The 22,220-nt window shown below is 39.1% G+C and overlaps 1 protein-coding gene across 2 annotated transcripts in view; it reads left to right on the top strand.

The window, feature by feature from the left end:
• thada (THADA armadillo repeat containing) overlaps nt 1-21,021 on the top strand; it is a 120,907-nt gene extending 99,886 nt beyond the window's left edge. The window contains exons 36-37 of one of the 2 annotated variants that reach the window (XM_088351090.1): nt 13,660-13,826; nt 16,860-21,021. In XM_088351090.1, the coding sequence (XP_088207216.1) occupies nt 13,660-13,826; nt 16,860-17,195 (503 nt within the window). In that variant the 3' untranslated portion in view covers nt 17,196-21,021. Of the gene's footprint in view, nt 1-13,659; nt 13,827-16,859 lie in introns of those variants that run through there. The other variant, XR_015852419.1, reaches the window with a different exon arrangement.
• Nucleotides 21,022-22,220: the final 1,199 nt, after the last annotated feature.

The raw sequence follows: 22,220 nt of genomic DNA, 5'->3' as shown, positions 1-22,220 counted from the left end.
ATGACCAAGTGCCAAGGGACGCAAAAGGGGCTGTGTACCTGTGCCCCCAGCAACGGCCCAGTATTGACCAACGTAGGGTATTATCATCCAATTAAAATAATAGACAATCGCTCATGCAACCGGAACTCTGCACAAGACACGAGCAGTAGAAAATCTATGGATGGATTTAAACATAAGATAATTTTTTTTAAACCCCAACCTCAGATTTGCGAGCCATATACGATCATCAAAAGAGCCACATCTGGCTCGCGAGCCATAGGTTCCCGACCCCTGGCCTAGCTCAATAACAACTTTAGTAATGATAATAATATGTCCAATTCCACTGTGTAATCACTAGACTACTAGTGATTTGGATGACATAGAAAAGGCATTCTATTTTATGTCTTCATGACACTATTTTTACTCATGGTACCACGTTGTAAAACATTGTTTTGGCTGAACTCTTTCCCATAATGGTCCATTATAATGTTGTACATTGTGGCACCGAGAGTAAAAATTGTATGCATACATGTTAAGTTTCAGAAATGGGAAATCGGGAGATTTTTTTTCCGACGCGATTATTATTATTATTATTATTATTACTTGAAAAGACAACAATAAAATTCGTTTTTCAATCTACTTTATTGTTATTTTATGTTTACATGTGATTATTACAATGTTTAATTATTCTAAATTTTCTGGTGTTCTTTAACATAGTCATATGTAGCACTCTTATTCGTCTGCTGCTCTCGAAGGAATGAGATCACGTGGCGTTCGAGATTATGATTGCCGAGTCTCGATCAAAGCTTTTTCCGGTGCAGAACGGCAAAAAAGACGATGATAAAGACTATGGATGATTCGGCTACATTTTAATCGGCAAAACTTTGTTCACATAAAAATTTCGGCGACCCCAAAAAAATACATTTTTAGAAATCGGTAGATGTTGCTCTCAGATCGGTAGGCGGGAGGATCGTAGCCAAAGCGGTAGTCTCCCGACCAAATCGGGAGACTTAACAAGTGTGTTGTATGTAGGCATTTGGTGAAGGTCGTGGGATGACGTTGTTGCAAGAAGTCACAAGCTGATATGCTGAGGGAGCCAAGGGCGGACGACCTTCACTATAAAAGCCAATGTTGAACGTCTAGAACTTTGAACGTGTTCGAATGCAATAAAGCGCGTTCCCTTTTTGCCATATTTCCTCTCTGCGTATTTTTGGGGGGCGACGCCCAACGACGTTCTCTCCAAAATCGAATGCTGAGATCAAAGGAATGCCTTTTTGTTTTTCCTCTACAATCTGAGCAGCCTGGTGGTCGGGGACCACTGGCTAAAGAGATATTATTTCTTGTCCTTCAGCTCTTCAATGGTTAACTATGTATTGGGTTCAAATAGTGTTAATTTCTAAATTTCAATACATTTTAAAAGTTGTATTTTGAGATTTATTAGATTTACCTAACATTTACACACATAAATTCCTGTCGGGCTCCTGTACGCAGTCATTAATATAGTTAAGGTGCTATGGAAACCTTTTTTAATAAAAATCATCTCGCTAGTCAGAAAGAACGAGCTGGAGTTAGACATATGTTCAATAAGGATTTGCCAAATCATGGTTATTTGTGTATCCCTTAATCACAAGGAGACTCAAAGGTCTACACAGACCACAGATTATTGCAAACCACAGACTATTATGACACCATCACCTGATCTAAAACCTACATGAGGGCAAATAATACGCAGATATTGTCAACATAAATTATAGGTTATTCATATGCTATAGAATAGAGGTGTCTTTTAAGCTTAAGTTTAAACATTTCCACTGAGGTTGCAGATCGAATCTCAGGGGGAAGAGCATTCCATAAGACCAGGCCTGAATGGAGAACGCTCTCGAACCTGCCGATTTCTTCTTGGCTCTTGGGATCACTAGTAAACCAGCATTTTTAGGGCAAAGGCTCCGGACCGAAACATAGGGGGAAATTATATCTGAAAGATTTAAGGGAGCAAGTCCATGCATGATTTTGTATACTATTTACCGGACTTTGTTTTTTGTTCAAAACAGTCCAAGTCAGGTTTTTTTGTTGTTTTATTTGTTCTTTATTTACAAGTTGCCTGTTAAGCATTTGAGATTTTACAAGAATTACTAGCGCTCATAAGATTTGAATTGTTCGGATAGAATCACCTACAATTCTAAATGATTACTGTCCTCTCCTGATTTGTCGTTGTCGTAACGTTATTCTGTGGGTTTGCGTTTTATAAGAGTAGTTTTGCCAATGGCAAATTGTTGTCCTTTATCATTTAATGATATCTTGGGCGGGCAGCACGGCGGCGCAGTGGTTAGCGCGTGTGCGGCACAGTTCTGAGGTCGTGAGATCAAACCTCCTGTGTGGAGTTTGCATGTTCTCCCCGTGCTTGCGTGGGTTTCCTCCGGGCACTCCGGTTTCCTCTCTTATTCCAAAAACATGCATGTCAGGTTAATTGGCCGGTCCAAATTGTCCCTAGGTGTAAATGAGCGAGCGAATTGTCTGTCCCTGTGTGCCCTGCGATTGGCTGGCAACCAGTTCATGGTGTCCCCTGCCCACTGCCCGAAGATAGCTGGGATGGGCTCCAGCGCCCCCGCGACCCTACTGAGGATAAGCGGTTCAGATAATGGATGTATGGATGGATGGATATCTTGGGCTATAATGTTTTTTATGAGAGTGTAAAAATTTCCTAGGCTGTTCTGAACAAAGAAGGCAACATAACAAATAACAAATTTCTTTAAAAGGGCATTCATTGCTCACAGACGGTCGTTGGGTCTTGATCACAGAAACAGAATTGACTTATTTTCCTTTCTTGGCTTGATATGCCTTCCAAAACATTCTTGAGAGAATTATCACTGAAACCTTTTGAGTATGTTTGGATCAGCGAAACAACCTTGATAAGGGGAAGGAAATAGATGACCTAGTGTACGTGCAACCTTTTGCAATAGTGTTGCTTAGCCTTGCATTTTTTTCCAGAGCTCTGGAGTTTTATCTTTTTGACCTTTTTTGTCCTTGTTTTGGAGGTGAATTTAGCATCTGCTGCAGAAAGTTTGTATCGTCATCCTAACCAGGAGCTCTTTTTGTCTCGGGGATTTTCACTCCTCTTTGGCTAATGTTTCCTGTCTGTGTCAAGACTGTTGCATTTGGCCTACATCACTGTTCGCCACCAACAACCAGAGGAAGTCAGAGCTGTAAAGGTTGTGTTTTTGTTTCACACCTCTCTGCATCTCACACTTAGGCTTCCTGGTCACTCGGCTCCAAAGTGGCTTGTGTGAGGATAAAGAAGTTTCTCGTGTGAAGCGTGAAGAGCATTTTTGTTGTTGGCTTGCTGATGTTGTCTTTGTTGAATTGGTGACATCTCCAGCATGTCGCTTCCAGTCTTATTGAGAAGCCGAACTACTGCCTTGGGGAAGAAAAAAAACGTTTTTTAAATGATTGGAGTTCTCATTAAAGTACTGTTAAGTCAAGTCAAGTCATGTTTATTTGTGACGCCCTTAATCACAAAGAGTTTCAAAGGGCTACACAGACCACAGATTCTTGCAAACCACAGACTATTATTACACCATCCCATGATCTAAAACCTACATGAGGTCAAGGAAAAAATTCAAAAACCTCAACATGAGGAAAATGAAGAAACCTTGAGAAGGGACCGCACATGAGGTAATCCCCCTTCCAGGATGACCAGGCTGCAATGAATGTTGCAATAACAAATAATACACAGATATTGTAAACATAAAATATAGGTTATCTATATGCTATAGAATAGAAGTGTGTTTTACAGATAAACAGGACTTGACTTTTTTTTTTTACTATGTTCCAAATGTTTTTGGGGGGGGGGTAAAATAAGGCAAACGATTAAAAATCAGCAAAAGAATGTGCTGGATTTTCACTTAATAGATTATTATGTATTATTTTTGCTGTGTAATCTTAAACCAATTCACCAAACAAGATAAGTTATTGAATACATTTTCTACCTCATGAGCAGAATAATAAATAACAAGTAAATAAAATGTCAATCTGCTGCCACCTACTGATTTGGATGGATGATACAGATACTCCACTGATTACTAGAATAAAGTCTACAGTATACAGACGCTGCCCTACTTACGAATGAGATTCCGGACGATGGTAAGTTAAATTTGTTCGTAAGTTGCTCTAGTGCTAAATTTTGAATGGAATGTATTTTTAAGGTCCATTTAGGTATGTTTGAGGTTTGTATAAGTAACCTGTATTATTTTGAAACTGAAAAATAAACGTTTAATAAAATAATATGCTCTATAACAATACAAACCAGGCTGAATGATAAAGCATAGTACTGAAGGACAAAGCTACACATTGGGCATTGACATTCCGTGGGCTGTGAAGCCCTTTGAGACTCCTTGTGATTAAGGGCATCACAGATAAAAATGACTTGACTAGATAGATAAATAAAGTTAAGTTAAACTTACTTTTGGAAGAGTTAGGCGACTTCTCCGTGGTAAAAACTGGACGAAAAAACAAGCGTTCCGACCATTTTCTCAACCGCATCAAGCTTTCTTATTCCACTTTCATTTCAAAAGAAACGGCTCGCCTCTTCTTTACACCAACCATATTGAATGGATGCACGCGATATTAAACAATAACAATGTCAAAGTTCTTAGCACGCTGGAGATACAGTATAGAATGATTACACATGAACTAGGAAGAGGAAGTGGATTTTCTTCTTCAGGGTGGTTGCTGGGTGACCTTTCACAGCGCCACGCAGCGGAAGGAAGCACTACAGTACTATCCTCTATATAGAAAAAGGTGCACACAATACAAAATCTAACTTACAGCATTGTCCGAATATTTTTCGACATCCCCCAAAAAAAGATTGTATCTACGGTTTTGCATAAGTCGAATGATCGTAATTTAGGGAGCGTCTGTAAATTAAACAATGGCAGGATTTTTTTGCAAAGATATAATCGGGGGATTATTTTTTTGCCGCACACCAGTTGAAAAACCCTTCTCTAACCACGACAATCTAAAACTAAAAAATGTGAATTTCCCTTCGGGGATGAATAAAATATCTCTCGCTCTCTCTTTCTCTCTTTCTCTCTTTCTCTTTCTCTCTCTTTCTCTCTCTCTTTCTCTCTCTTTCTCTTTCTCTTTCTTTCTCTTTCTCTCTCTTTCTCTCTTTCTCTTTCTCTCTCTTTCTCTCTCTCTCTCTTTCTCTCTCTCTCTCTTTCTCTCTCTCTCTCTTTCTCTCTCTCTCTCTTTCTCTCTCTCTTTCTCTCTTTCTCTCTCTCTCTCTCTCTCTCTCTCTCTCTAACATTCCCAGGGAACCCAATGACTCAATCCAGAAAGTCCAAATGCACTGCATATTATCGTAGCTTTATTTTGTACTTTTACAGATTGTACCCTGCAAATTCCTGAATTATACTTGCCATAGTATAGCCATAACGAGTGCCGTTTCCACCAAATATTATTGCACTCCTACGCAAAATGTCTCATCCGTAACCTTATATGTTAACACTATTGTGAACCAAAGAGTCTCAGTGCAAGCTATAAACTTAACTGGCCAATCAGAGCAATTTCTTTGGCCATTGATCACTACCACCCTGTCAACATCCTCATGCAGCTGGTAAAAATTGCTGGCAGGATCGAGATGGTGACAATTTTTCTACCGCTCACACCACCGACTTGACATTTGATGACATCGGGCCACTGTGTTGGATTGAGGCCGTCTTTCCTTCCCTCTGCTCCTTTTTCTGTTTCACCTCAGAAAATCAGCTTTTTTACTATGAGCTATGACTAAGGCAAGTCATTTGATACCATTTTTTATGCAGACTCATTTCATTGTTGAAGATTCACGATTAGATGATGGATAAGAGTTACTCTGAGTGAAAAAAGTCAAAGGAAATTCCTATTATATTGCACAAAGGCCAGTTGTTCGAAAAGTGAAATGGTTTTATTCCGCATGCCGATAATTTTACTCAATTCAAGTACCATAATATCCGAACTGTAAGCCGAACCTGTCTATAAGCCACACTCAATCCATTTTTTATAGGAAAAAACATTTTGAACATGCACCTGATTATAAGCCGCATGTGCCCACGTTGAAACATGAGATATTGATAAAGAAAGACGGTACAAAGAGTTTTCAAAAAGTAATAACAAGCACACACGAGGAAAAGGCACTGAGACACAATGACAACTCAGTAAGATTAGACTACATCAGACCAAAATAATAATCTGGGCCAACTAAAGCTGAGAATATATCCTTTACTGCCCTTTAGCAGACATAGAATTGTCAGGACCAGAACGAAAACAGGACCCACTTGCGCTACTTTTCTCACAAGTTTTATTGGAGGAAAGAGAAAGCGGAAGTGGATCGTCCGTGGCGAGCGGTGTCGGGAACGGAAAAACGTGTCAGTAGCCGGGACAGGAGAGTAAAAATGTGGTCGGGGTCTGAAGCGAGTCGTATGCCAGGAAAGGAGAGTAGACGTGGTCGGGGACACAAGAGGTCGAAAGCCGGGACGGGAGAGTAGACGTGGTCGGGATCAAAAACGGGTCGAAGCCGGGGGGGACAGACGGGAGCAAAAAACAGGCGGGAGTCAGGGTCGAAAAAGGCTTGCCTAGTGTTAACAAGGTTCGCAGACAGACTGACAACATGGGATTGACAGGACTGAGTTCAAATAGTGACAGGGAGCCAATCAGAACCCGCGGAGGGTGGCGCCAAATGAGCGGGCACAGCTGAGTAACATCAGTAATTATGACTAGGATACATTTGGTTTGCATTTATTTAAAAAAAAAAATCATAACTTCTGATAGAAATTACCTATTGAAAGATCATGGTGGACCAGATTAAATCATCCGACGGGCTGGGTCTTGCCTGTGGGCAGTATCTTTGACATGCATGTCATACGTTTTATCATTTTTCACAAGGCCAAGTATTACAATTATAATTAAACAAAACAAAGTATTTACCTAACAATGAAATAAATAACAAAAAAACAAAGAGTTATATTAGGAAACCAATAAAAAAATGTCATGGTTGCCATGGCACCCAATTGGCCCCGCCCGTGTGGCGCCAGCTGCGGCTCATTAAAAGATTAGCTTTCCGTCTATTTAAGCTCTGTGCTCTCATTTTTCCTTTGTCAGTCTGTCAACGAACCTCTGCCCCGCAAGACGTGGGTTTTTACTCGGTCCTGTTTTCTGTTGATATTCCCTGTCCGCTATTTTTCCCGTTTATTTTTGTCCTGTTTAATATCGGTTTCCAGTTTCCTTCCCGTCTATTCTTGTCCTGTTCATTATTCTCTCCAGTTTTCGTTACCGTCTAGTTTGTCCTGTTTATTTTCTATATCCTGTTTCATTATCAATCCTGTCTGTCTGTCCTGTCCGATATCTACTCATGCACTTGGTATCGATCTCGTCGGCCTCTGGCTTCCAATCATTTCACGCCAGACTCACAAAATTGGGAATATTCTTAATTGCTGTTGAGATTGTCAATAAAAACTCAATATTGTTGGGATATGATATAATTAAATTGTATGTTTAATTACTGTTAAAAATGTCGAAAAAATTGTTAAAACGTCACAAAATTGGGAATATTCTTAATTGCTGTTGAGATTGTCGAGAAAAATTGTTCAAACCTCACATTGTTTATTTGCTAAAAACCAAAAATAACAAACCAAGAAGTATTTAATTGCTGTTAAAAGTGTCGATAAAAACTCATATTGTTGGGATATGATATAATGAAATTGTGTGTTTAATTACTATTAAAAATGTCGAAAAAATTGTTAAAACGTCACGAAATTGTGAATATTCTTAATTGCTGTTGAGATTGTCGAGAAAAATTGTTCAAACCTCACATTGTTTATTTGCTAAAAACCCAAAAAAACAAACCGAGAAGTATTTAATTGCTGTTGAAAGTGTCGATAAAAACTCATATTGTTGGGATATGATATAATGAAATTGTGTGTTTAATTACTGTTAAAAATGTCGAAAAAATTGTTAAAACGTCACGAAATTGTGAATATGCTTAATTGCTGTTGAGATTGTCAAGAAAAATTGTTCAAACCTCACATTGTTTATTTGCTAAAAACCAAACCGAGAAGTATTTAATTGCTGTTAAAAGTGTCGATAAAAACTCATATTGTTAGGATATGATATAATGAAATCGTGTGTTTAATTGCTGTTAAAAATGTCGAAAAAAGTGTTAAAACGTCACAAAATTGGGAATATTCTTAATTGCTGTTGAGATTGTCGCGAAAAATTGTTCAAACCTCACATTGTTTATTTGCTAAAAACCCCCCCAAAAAAACAAGAAGTATTTAATTGCTGTTAAAAGTGTCGATAAAAACTCATATTGTTGGGATATGATATAATGAAATTGTGTGTTTAATTACTGTTAAAAATGTCGAAAAAACTTGTTAAAACGTCATATTGTCAGATATAACGAAATTGCTGTTAAAATTGTCGAGAAAATTGTTCAAACCTCACATTGTTTATTTGCTGTTAATAGTGTCAATCAAATTGTTCAAACCAAAAAACAAGTTACATGCTTGTTTACAACTTCACCAAGCACACGTACATACAGTCACCCAACACTCGCAATGGTCACGGCATGAAAGACAATCCCCTTGAGAAACAAGTATTTATCGCCAAAGCTTAAAGAAGGAAATCACATTACAAGATGTAAAGGGGGGGTGCAGCCATTTTGCCCCTTTATGTTTAGAATCGAGTGCAGTGTAGGGACTTTTACATCAAGGCTGGGCTTTCTGTCCCTGACAAGAGGTGGCTCCTCGGAAAAGAAAGAGTTTGTCACCCAAGCTTTTAAACGGCTAAGTCTCCTTTAATACTGTACAATCACCGGCCTGTAATGTTCACAGCCCGCGTCCTTCCCCCATGCTCAGATTTTAGACTCCGATTTTACGCCTCTTTTCTCAAGAGGAAAATCAATATGGGTTCCCATCAATGTGTGTGTTATACTGTATGCGTGCCAACGGGGGGCTGTAAACCCCTTGGCACCCTTCTCCGGTTCCCATAGTGGTAGTGTTTGGTCTTGCGACTTTGCAAAGCTTTTGATGTCTGTGCCGTTATCCGGGTGTCAGCTGCGGGGACGACGGTCAAGGTGGGAAAATGAAAATAACAATAACAAGACTCGCAGAAGTTGGCTGTCCCCCAAGAGTTTCCACAACATTTTAGTGCTCTGTCAACAGTGTCGGAGCCAGCTACTTGGTTGCATTCTATGGTAGCCTTTGCTATCGTTATTGTGTGGGTAGTTCTGTGAATAGTCTGGAGTAGTCGTGGAACTGAGCAAGCGTGTTGATAAGAGAGTACTTGGTTGGTTTGGACACATGGAGAGGATGGATGAGGAGCGAATGTTGAAGAGGATCTACAGAGCAGAAGTCAATGGAAGGAGACCAAGAGGAAGGCCGCGATTGACGTGGATGGATGGTGTTATGAGTGCACTGCAGGAAAGAGGTCTAAATGTAATGGAAGCTAGAGCTCTTGTTGGTGATAGGAAGGAGTGGAGAGGTGTTGTGAAAGGATAGTGGGATTGTGGACGCGTTCTTAAGGATGGGCTGGGCACCCGTATGATGCGGCAGGGGTAAACCAGCGAAAGCTGTCGGGCCCTGCTGTTGAACAAAAGAGTGTGTTGTGTCACCCTGACCCGAGTGACATGGCCGCTTTCTGGTGTCCGGTTTCATCTGGAGGGACGAAAGCATGACCAACTTGGGTGCCGAGGTGCCTAACTTGTTTGGGCAATTGGGTTGGCAATGGTCCAAAAAATTTTGTGTGTTTTTTGTTTTGTTTTTGTTATTTATTTCCCTTTTATTTTCTTTGTTATTGTATGTGTGTGTCTTGCTGTCGGTCACCCCTCTTGAGAGATATGACCAAGGTAGATAGATAGATAGATCTGTGAATATAGAATGCTTGTGTTTAAGGCGTGGCATTTTACCATCTACCTATAGCCCTTAATCACAAAGAGTCTCAAAGGGCTGCACAGATTTCCTCAATGTTCTCTGGTCGATAAATGGTAGTCTGCAAATACAGTGACAGTGTCAAGTCAAGTCATGTTTATTTGTGACACCCTTAATCGCAAAGAGTCTCAAAGGGCTGCACAGATCAAAGACTATTGCAAACTACAGACCATTATGACAACATCCCCTCAGGTAGAATAGAATGGAATAGAAAATACCTTTATTGTCATTCCCCAAAATGTTGTCTTCTTTACTTAAAAAACAAGTATCATTATTTCCTCAATGTTCTCTGGTCGATAAATGGTAGTCTGCAAATACAGTGACAGTGTCAAGTCAAGTCATGTTTATTTGTGACACCCTTAATCGCAAAGAGTCTCAAAGGGCTGCACAGATCAAAGACTATTGCAAACTACAGACTATTATGACAACATCCCCTCATGTAGAATAGAATAAATAATACCTTTATGATCATTCCCCCAAATTTTGTCTTTTTTACTTAAAAAACAAGTATCATTATTTCTTCAATGTTCTCTGGTCGATAAATGGTAGTCTGCAAATACAGTGACAGTGTCAAGTCAAGTCATGTTTATTTGTGACACCCTTAATCGCAAAGAGTCTCAAAGGGCTGCACAGATCAAAGACTATTGCAAACCACAGACTTTTATGACACCATCCCCTGATCTAAAACCTACATGAGGGCAAGGAAAAACTCATATATATTTGTGACACGGGCATCAGCTCAGTAGCCTAGATGGTAAGGCGCCCGCTTTGAGACTGGGAGGTCGGTGGTTCGCGCCCCGGCCGAGTCATTCCTAAGACTTAAAAAGTGGTCGGCGGCGCCCTCTGTTGGCTGCGGCTGCATCGGCTCGCTACAACGGGTCAGGTGCAATCGACATTTCGTTCTGTGTACATTGTTACACAGAATGACAATACAAGGAAATTATTATTATTATTATTATTATTATCACGGCGGAGCAGTGGTTAGCGCGTGTGCGGCACAGTTCTAAGGTCTTGGGAACCTCCTGTGTGGGTTCAAATCCAGTTACCGGACTTCCTGTGCAGTTTGTATGTTCTCCCCGTGCTTGCGTGGGTTTCCTCCGGGCACTCCGGTTTCCTCCCACATTCCAAAGACATGCATTTCAGGTGGATTGTTATATGTCGAAGTGTCCTTGGGCAAGACACTGAATCCCTAATTCCCCCGATAGCGGGTAGTTGCCTTGCATGGCCGACGCTGTTATCGGTTAGTTATTGGGTAAAAGGGAAAAGTGTGAAGCACATTGTAAACCGCTTTGGGAGGTCTTCATTGACTTGAAAAACGCTATACAGTATAAATGCAGACCATCTGACATCTTTAACTCAGAGTTAATTAACTCAAGTGTGTGAACAGATTTAAAGCTTTCACTCCAGAATTCAAGCTTTAATCCTTTAAAAATTGTCTACAATAGTGTCTTTGGGTATGAACGTACGTATGTTGTGTTAAGCCTACTAATAGTAGATTTAATTACTGCTTTTTCAAACAGAGAAATACGGGGTAACAAAATTGATACAAAAAGATACAACTCCACTTAATTTGAAAAAAATACCCCCCAAGAAGAATTATCGAATAAATTGCCTTTAATACTTCTGTTAATAGATTTTTTTTCATAAACTACATGAGATTGGCAAATGGTTGCAGGGTACGTACGGGTGCTTGACATCCTTGAAGAAGCTTGAATTGTAATGTTGTATCTTCAAGGATTAAAGAGAGCTTGAGTTTTGGGTGACGTGCTTGTAAATGCTTGAAACAAATCTGCTCATAGCATTTCTTCTTCCCTCTCAACGGCAGCTGGCATTAGTTTGTACAGCAATGAAACATCATCACCCCAAGAGGACAGGTGCATGGTACACCTAAACAGTGCACTATGAATTATGTATTAGTGCAATGATTATGGACATTTATAATGGTCCGTGCAAAAAATAACATAGCATTTCCCAGTGGTAAATTGTAACGGGAAGAACTTCCTGCAACTGAAAATGCAAGCTACATATAACTGTCGTTTTACCCAACACCTTTATAGGGAGGGATTTTTATCAAAAACAAATATATTCGCGATCTACTATAGATCAAAATATCATGTGTACACGTAAGATTTAAAATCGCATATTTGAATCGCAGATATTTTCGTAGATCTGCAATATACATGATTCACAACGGATTTTGGTACTGAAAAATTGGCTTCGAAAGTCCTTAAGAGTGCTTGAATTTTGCCATGAAAACAATGTACGGACCCTGCGGTTTTTTTACCTAACTTGTCATTTTCAATTGGTGCTTTTGAGAAATCCACATGCAACCAGTCACTAGAACTGAGAGTTTGAAATACCGACACAGGGATTAATACTGATGAATATATCTATTATCCCCTTTATTATTCGGCTTTCGATAGGCATGAGTATTAAATACAGTACTTTTTGAAGTGTGGACACATTTGTATCGAAACTACACGGCAATAATTAAGGTTAAATAGCGTCTCCAAACAGAAGAGCAGCTTCAGCGACAGACTGCTGTCACAGTCTTGTTTCACGGACAGACTGAGGAGATCATTTCTTCCTCATGCCATGAGGCTCTTCAACTCCACCCGGGAGATTAAAAGCCCACATTAAAACCCCAAACCCACATTTGCATCTTACCCTATTTTTATTACAGTGTGTATTTACCGTAGCACTTCCCTACGGGGATGAATAAAGTATCTATCTATCTCTCTATCTCTCTCTCTCTATTTATCTATCTATCTCTATCTTTCTATCTCTCTATCCCCCTCTATCATTTTCTATCTCTATCCCTCTATATCTCCATACCTCTCTCTATATCTCTATCCCTCTATATATCTCTATTTCTCTCTATATATCTCTATCTCTTTCTCTATATCTCTATCTCTCTCTCTCTATATATATCTCTATCTCTATTTGTATCTATATCTCTCTATCTATCTCTCTATCTTTCTATCCCTCTATCCCTCTCTATCACTATCTATCTCTATCCCTCTCTATATCTCTATCTCAATACCTCTCCCTATATCTCTGTCCCTCTCTAGATCTCTATCTCTCTTTATATATCTCTATCTCTCTCTATATAGCTCTATCTATCTCTATTTCTATCTCTCTCTATCTCTCTATCCCTCTCTATCTCTATCTCTCTATCTTTCTATTTCTCTATCACTCTCTATCTATCTCTATCCCTCTCTATGTCTCTATATCTCGATACCTCTCCCTATATCTTTCTCTCTCTCCATATATCTCTCTCTCTCTCGATCTCTCTCTCTCTCTATCTCTATCTTTCTATCTATCTCTATTTATCTCTATTTCTATCTCTCTATCCCTCTATCTTTCTCCATATCTCTATCTATCTGTCTATCTCTCTCTCTCTATCTCTATCCCTCTATCTCTTTCTATCTCTCTATCTCTATCTCTCTCTATCTAGCTCTCTATTTCTCTCTATATTTATCTCTCTAAATCAAACAATGCCATGCATATTGCATCTTTTGAAGTTTTGACTTTGTTGGAGTAGAACTGTCCTGGAAAATGAGACCCTAGTTACAGTTTACGGACAGTTTACCACGAACTAGAGAGCCTTGAAAATTAGGCAACAGTTGATGAACTTTAAAGTGCATGCATTTTTTATGCAGTCCCTAACTAAATAAGAACCATACTATTTATTAACTTGTGAATTCTCCCCAATCTCCAGACGTGGCCGGCATGAACGTGTGTCCACCCGTTGCCCTTGAGGCCGGTATCAAACTCCTATGTCGCCTTTTGGAAGTGTGGGAGCAAGTCCCGCAGGGCGTCCTCGCTCTGACCGAGTGGTTGCTTGGAGAGGAAGACGAGGCACGAGCAGATGACGGCGCCACCCTGGTAAAAATAAATCAAGTTATCACTTGTTTATGATTTTCATGGCGGGTTTCCAACAAGTAGCACAGTTTGGCTTCAGTTATGCACACACACAATGTGTCAGGGTAGCAAGTAGGGCTGCAACGATTAATCGAGATTTTTCACAAAACTCGATACCGTATTTTCCGCACTATAAGGCGCACCGTGTTATAAGGCGCACCTTCAATGAATGATATATTTTTAAACTTTTTCCATACATAAGGCACACCCCATTATAAGGCGCTATAAGTGCATGCTGGTTTAAGATCAGGTAATTGTGCAATTTTGTAATTGTAATTCTGTGCAGTCCTTCGAGACATTTTTGTGATTAAGGGCGTCATAAATAAATGTGACTTAACTTGACTTGGCTACAGTAGAGGATGTAGTTATGTTATGCAACCGTTAGATGGTGCCGCGCTAAAGGGAATGTCAACAAAACAGTCAGATAGGTTTATTATTTTCTCTGAGGTAAAGCATTTTCGTGACACATCTTTAACATCTTTGAACAACAGCAAGGCATAACATTTTACTTTTCCTCCATTTAGTCAACACGCAAAAAAACGTCTGATACTGTGATGGTAAATTAAGCATTAGTGCAATCGCAATATAGTGACACTCGTAATGTGCAAAAACAACAAGTGCAAAACAATAACAGTAAAGCAATAACATAATAACTGTAAAATGTAAAACGCTGTAGTGGGTTTTACATAATTCACCCATGGAACCATTGTTCAGTTAGCGAGTTCCTAGGGGGACTCTTAATTCTGCCGGCTCGTGCCACTCTCGTGTTCGATTCATTAATGTTGAACTTGCTCTATTCCCGTGTTCTACTGCGTGACTGATCGCCTTGAGTTTAAACTCTGCGTTGTAAGCGTGTCTCTTAATAGGAGCCATTTCAGGGTCTTTATACAAACGCACAAATAAAAGAGAATCGTTGTTTAATATTTCCCAGTATGCACAGCGCACTTCTTCTTCCACGCGAAAAATGGAGTCGGTGGCTACTTACCGTAAATTGCGAGACCTTGTAATTCAATATTGATCCATATATAAGGCGCACCGGATTATAAGGCGCATAGTCGTTTTTTTTTTTTTTTTAAATCAGATTTTATGTGCGCCTTATAGTGCGGAAAATACGGTAATAGAAATAGTCGACAATGAAAATCATTGCCAGACACCTTTATGCCGTTATAATGTTTGTTGAGCGTCACTCATGCGCAATAGCATCTTCGTCTCGAGTGGTAACATACAGAAATGACTGTGACAGATTCAAGTATGTGTACCAAGTCATGTTTGTTTGTATAGCCTTTAATCACAAAGAGTCTCAAAGGGCTGCACAGATCAAAGACTATTGCAAACTACAGACTATTATGACACCATCCCCTCATCTAAAACCTACATGAGGGCAAATAATACACATAATAACAGCGGACTTAAAAGCCGCTGGATCTACACTTGAGGAGAGTGATATGTTTATAATATTTAGAACTACCGTAAATTCCGGACTATAAGCCGCAACTTTTTCCCCAAACGTTCAACCCTGTGGCTTATTCAGTGATGCGGCCAATTTATGTCATTTTTCTAACGGCCGCCAGGGGCGCTCGAGTACAAGAGGTACGATTTAGACCGGTGGAATATATGCGCCGAGGAAGACTGCAACTTCTTGGCTTGACTAGCGGCGAGAAATCTTTCACTAAAACTGGCCGCATGCGAAAGGCAACTTTTTCGCAAGTCTGCCAGTGGATCCTGACAGCGTGGGGCAGCATCAAAAAATACACCATCACCAACGGGTTCCGAAAAGCCGGTCGGAGAGGAGGGCACTGAATCAGGAGTGAATGGGAGCGTGGGACGACGTCTATATGACAACGTTTCTTTCCGACACTGAGGAAGACGACTTTGATGGCTTCAGTTCTAAGGAGGAAGATGAGGACGGTTTACCGTGATTTTTACAAGTACGGTATGTTTTTTTAACAGACCCGTTTGCTGTGTTGAGAGCGTGTTGCTAGCGTGTTGCTACCTGTCACAGGCACCGTTTGGGATGAAAGTTATATTATTATTATTGAAGCTTTGAAAACTCTCTCGGTGTACCGTCTTTCTTTGTAAATATGTGTAACCATGTATAATATGTATTTGCAACTGTATATTTTTGTAATGTATTTATTTTAGAGACTTATTCTGATATGTTTTTTACGGGCGAATAAAAAAGAAGGGGCGAAAACCACGGGGGCTGACGGGAAGTGGAGTAAACTAGCTTTTTCCCACCCTTACCTTTGGAAATATACACTTTTTTCCCTGGATTACTTTCAACGGGACCCGGACTCTCTAGGTCTGCATCAAACTTTAAGTACCGGTATCATATTCCGTTCATTTTGCCGGCTGTGAATCTTGGACTGTGTACTTTAATGAAGGACATTCAGTTTCAATCGCTGGACTTAAAGTCCGGTTTGGGTTAATTTTGTGTTTGTGTTACATTTTTTAATGTGGCCGCATGCGGCTTATATACAGGTGCGGCTTGTGTAAGTACAAAAACGGTTTTCCTCTTAAAATGTGGTGGGCGTGGCTTATAATCAGGTGCGCTCTATAGTCCGGAATTTACGGTAATCACTATGAAAATCGTCAGTTGCAGCCCTAGTAGCAAGAGGAATCATTTTTAGCTAACTTTGGAGAAGGTGGTTTACTTTTTATTTTATTGCCTGAAAATTGCTTATTACATTTGTCCTGCCTCCTTTGCCTTTTGGTTGATTCTGAGAAGAAAAAAAGCCTATACAACAAGGACAGTACAAACATCTTCTTTGTTCCTTTATCTCTTTGTTTTCCTTACATCCTCACTGTAAAATGTGGAACTGGAGTGCCACGTCCAATTTCGTTGTCACAATATATCCCATGTTGTAACAATGACAATAAAGGTATATTCTATTCTATTCTATTATTCTAATTAAGACAAATGTGCCCAACATATGTGCTCCTGAAAGTTTCTTTATAATGGTGTTAATGAAGCAATTCGGTTGTTTCGACAAACAGGACGAAGACGACTTCCTGTTCGAAAAAGGCGAGCTCAACCTGTGGGCCGAGCCAGCCCAGTGGGCAGCGATGCTCCACGGGCACCTGGTTTCCCTCATTCTGGTCTACAAAGAGAAGCCAGGATCTGGACGTAAAGATGGAGAACATGCTCACCAGATGAAAATGCTGGCCTCCAGCGCTAGAGCAAGACTGTTGAAGACCAAACAAGCCCTGGAATCGCTCCCGGTTTTGCCGCAGTTCTGCTGCCCCATAGAGCACGCCCGACTTCTGCTACAGCAACAGAGGGCCTCTCTGGTTCTGGAAGTCCTGGACACTCTGAGTGGAGGATCTGAGTAATATTGCAATCCTGGAAAACCCGTCACTGGGATGTTCTTACGTAATTGTGACGCCCTATGGGTGTGGTTTTTTGCCAATTGGTTACATAATCTTGATTTTAATCATAGCATCTGCTATTTTATTTTTTAAATTGATCATCACACATCAAAAGTGTCCGATGTTTACTTTTTTCAAACCTAAAAAGATATCTACTGTAAATTACAGACTACAGAGTGCACCTGATTAAGAGCCGCAGATTTTGCTTTATGTTTAGGGTTATTGTCCTGTGCCCCATTCTCAGGTCTCTCATAGACTGCCATAATCGTCCTGAATTTGGCTCCATCGATCTTCCAATCAAATCTATCGATCCTCCCAGTCCCTGCTGAAGAAAAACAACCCCGGAGCATGATATTGCCACTACCATGTTTGACAGTTGGGATGGTGATTCAAGGGTGGTGTGTAGTACTACTCGTATGCCAAACTTAACACTTTGCATTCAGCACAAAATGTCTATTTTGCTAGCATCCGACCAGAGTACCTTGTTCCTGATGTTGTTTGTGTCTCCAATCCAGCTTTTTCCAAACGCCAAACTAGCCCTTTTATGGAGTTCATTCAGAAAGGGCTTTCTTCTTGCTACTCTACCATAAAGGGCTGATTTATGCAGAGTATGATTGATAGTTGTCTTATGCCCAGGTTTACTCATCTCAGCTGTGTATGCCTAAAGGTCATTCCATGTGTTCATTTGCATCTTGGTTGCTTCTCTGATTAGTTTTTACCTTGTTTGAGCCGAAGGTTTATGAGGATGGCCAGGTCTTGGTGGGTTTATGCTCTCTCCGTTTTGTTCTTTTGCTAACAGTGCTCTGGGGGATCTGTAAATGTTGCAAAATGTCCTCGTATCCCACCCCTGCTATGAACCTTTCTACAACTTTATCTGCCTGGTTTTCATAATGCGGTCTGTTCTCCAGTGTCTCCTCTCACAGACCTCCTAGCTAATAACAGAGCAGGCGCATTTAAACTTGCTCGACGTGGAATCTTTCAGAAGTCATTAGGGATCTTCTGGAGTCAGGTGGCTGAACTAAGAGAACAGGGGGGCAATATTCTCGCAACACCTACCTTTCAGGTTTTTTTTGTTGTAAATATAATATAAAATGTTGAAATAATTTGGGTCCACTTCACAATTGTGTCTTTTATGTTGATTCTTGGAAAATATTTTCAGGTTTTTAAGTTTGAAGCTTGAAACGTGGCAGTATGACAAATAAGTTCTTGGATACATTCGTTAAGGATCTGTAGGATAATGCCAAACTGCCGACGCTTCTCGGGTGCTCGTTTGAAATCCATTTCGATTTTCTTTTCCTTCCTGGCGATCAATAACCGCTCCTATTGGACTTTGTTTTGCCGTTCCCCCTCGTTATATAATTTAGAGGAAGGACGGCACAATAAAGTCCTGTCTGTGTTCACACTGACCTTTCTCCCTCCCCGCCAGCCAAATTCTACTTTTTACAGTAAAACTGACGTCATGGTTTGGAACCGCTCGAAATAATTAGGAGCGGTTCCTGCGGACAGGAACACGTTCAAGGCATTTTCTCAAGAATTTCTTGCCGCATTCGCCCTTCACTCAAAATTGTTTATCTGGACCCGAGAGGGCAAACGGGGCCAAATGGTCTTAGAGTAGCTTATTTTTAGGGCGGTAGTAGTAGATTCCAAACACTTGTGTCATCCCCCCCCTGCTCGTTTCTCTTTCCTTCGCCTCTCTGGCTTCGTCAACTCGGAGAGGATATTAAATCATGTAAAAATAAACTGGGTTGTATTTTTAGATTGTATTTTGCAAGGAGGATCCTAAATTAAAAGGTTATGATGGTCACTGGTGTGGAAGCTAGTAATTTCTTGTAGCGTTTTACACACTGTGGCATCCACGCGCTACCAACTTTATTTGCGACTTTCCGAGGTTGTTTTGTTTTTGGGAGGATGACGTTACCTTTTAACGTGGAGAAATTCAGAATACCGTATTTTCCGCACTATAAGGAGCACCTAAAAGCCTTTATTTTTTTCAAAAGCTGACCATGAGCCTTATAATACAGTGAGCCTTATATATGGATCAATATTGAAATGAAATGATCTGCATTTCTAGCGCTTTTCAAGTCAAGACTTCCCAAAGTGCTTTACAGTGTGCTTCACATTTCCCAATAGCAGCTGTGCAGCCATGTAAGGCGCTAACCTGCTTATTGGAGGTATTAGGGGTTCAGTGTCTTACCCAAGGACACTTCGACGTGTAACACGGAGGAGCCGGGATTCGAACTGTGATCTCTTGATCCCAAGACAAGCGCTCTACTTCCTGAGCCACTGGTCTCGCAACTAAGGCAAGCAGCCGCCAGCTAGATTTTCCCCAGTAGGCGAAGTAGTCCGAGGTCTATGCTGGGAAATAAATACCGGCGTTTAATTTCCTAGCCAATGTGTCAATCATCATTTGAATCAGTCACTATTGGCTGAAGTTATTGGGAGGTAAAAGAGGCGGGTCCTTTTTTACATCGACAGGCTCGCATAGGCTAAAGCGGCGCAAAACAAAGCCTGCAATTGGTCGAAAAACAGACTGCTAGCAACAAGCAACGTCTATTGATGCTTCTCTGCAATTTTTTCTTTTATTCGTCGGCATTATTGCGTGTTTTGGAGTGTGTAAATATTTGACACGGTTGGATTTACTACACACACGGATGTAAGTGGACCATGGTTGAGTATTACTAGTGAATGTGATGGCTGCTAGAGGACTTTGGTGAGCTACCCCGGCATTATATTTTCCCAGTATCTTGTTTCAGACTGATCTTGATATTTCTGTGATGAGTCTATTTTTAAATGTAATTCATTTCAAAGTGTGTATTGTCATATGCACAGTAAAGAACCATGTTTCCCTGCACAATGAAATTCTTACTTTGCCGTCCACACAGTTGCCAGCGAAAAAGAAAATGGAAACTAAGATGGTTGGCATTTCTTGAATCCCAAGAGTTAAACCTTCCTAATGATATGTGGAATGACGTATTTGAGTGATTGGTGACATCGTACAGACATCCGTGTCCGTACGTGTCTGAGACACGTATTTGCTTCTTTGCGAGCCGTTGAAATATTAAGGGGTTAATAAGTTTAACTGAACTATCTGACTGTTTCGTTCATGTTCCCACTGTAGCACCTTATAGTCCGGTGCGCCTTATGTATGGAAAATATAACAAAAAAATATTTTTGGTGGGTGCGCCTTATAACCAGGTGCGCATTATAGTCTTGTAAATACGGTATTTGTCTTTGTGATGCTCAAAATGTTCAAGCTTTAGCTATCCTTATTATAGAGACATGAAATTTATTTACCTTCTTCCTGACAATTGTCAAATGGTCCAGTTTTTCATGTTCCGGTTTGACATTTCATTCCACGAATATTGGAGCATGTACGCATTGCTAATGGTATGTAGGATAACTGTTTTGAGTAAACTAGGATATATTTTTCATGCTCTGTTTTAGTATTTTTGGGGGGGGGTCATTTTTCTTTCAAATATTGGCAGTTTATGAATATTTTCAGTGTTTTTTTCCTGAATATTTTTATATTTTCTGCTTTTTTTCTTGTTTCGTTTTTTTTTTATTTTTTTCACATTTCTTTAAAATATTTTTAGTTGAATATTTTCAGTGTTCTTTTTTTTCTTGTTTTATTTCTTCTTTTTTTACATTTCTTTCAAATGTTTTCAGTTTAAGAATATTTTCAGTGTTTTTTTCCTGAATGTTTTTATATATTCTGCTTTTTCTTTAGTGTTGACCTGTTTTTGTAAATATTTGAATCTCTAGAATTAAACAAAATAAACAATATGTAGTATATTTTCATTGAGAATGATTAACAAGCAAACATGCCTGGCTTAAAGGGACAGTGTGTTTTATTTAGCACTTCCTAATTGTAAAAAACAACTACTTCAAAAATTACTACAAAACTAAATAAAAAATATAGTGCTTAAAAATTGGGCCATATTACACTCTTCTTAATTCTGTAAAGAAGAAAATACTACAAAAATACTCTTACAGTAATGCTATAATACAAACGTACTACCACAAAATTGCTACAAAAACATCAGAGTAATACAACAAAGTTCTACTAGGTACATACTACCCAAATATACCAGAGTAAGATTCCCAAAATCTACAATACTACAACAGAAATACTACAAAGTTACTACTACATTAAAACTATTACAAAAATGCTACTACAGAAATATAAATGCAGAAATACTGTTCTACTAAAGAAATACTATAAAAATCTATTTTTTGAAATACCACAAAAATACTACATTATTACTGTATTAAAAAATAATAGTACTACTACAGAAATACAAACAAATACTACTGAAATGCCACTAAAGTAATTCTACAAAAATACTATTAAATTAATACTATTACAAAATATTACAGAAATTCTAATACAGAAATACTGTACTACAAATAATAATAATAAATAATAATAATACATAAACACAAGAAAAACAATACTACAGAAATACTACTTCAGAAATATTATTGTAAGATTGAAAAAAAAAACTACATAAATTCTAAAATTAATATTACAGGAGAAATACTTCAAAATACTGTATTACAATAATACTACTACAAAAATACTAATACAGGACAACTAAAGTAATGCTACAAAAATACTACTGCATTAAAACTGGATTGAAAGATACTAATACATACTTCTACAGAAACACACAGATACTACAGAAATGCCACTAAAGTAATTCTACAAAAATACTACTGGACAAATACCACAAAAATACTATTAAATTAATACTGTATTACAAAATATTACAACAAAAGTAATAATACACAAATACAAGAAAAAAAATACTACAGAAATACTACTTCAGAAATATCATAAAAAGATAACACCTCTGTAAGATTGAAAAAACTACACAAATTCTAAAAATAAAATTACAGGGGAAATAATACAAAATACTGTATTGCAATAGTACTACTACAAAAATACTAATACAGAACAACCAAAGTAATGCTACAAAAATACTACTG

The sequence above is a fragment of the Urocampus carinirostris genome, chromosome 13, assembly GCF_059441175.1.
Source record: "Urocampus carinirostris isolate Australia breed hairy pipefish chromosome 13, RoL_Ucar_1.0, whole genome shotgun sequence".
Lineage (NCBI taxonomy): Eukaryota > Metazoa > Chordata > Actinopteri > Syngnathiformes > Syngnathidae > Urocampus > Urocampus carinirostris.
This window is presented reverse-complemented; position numbering and strand designations above follow the sequence as displayed.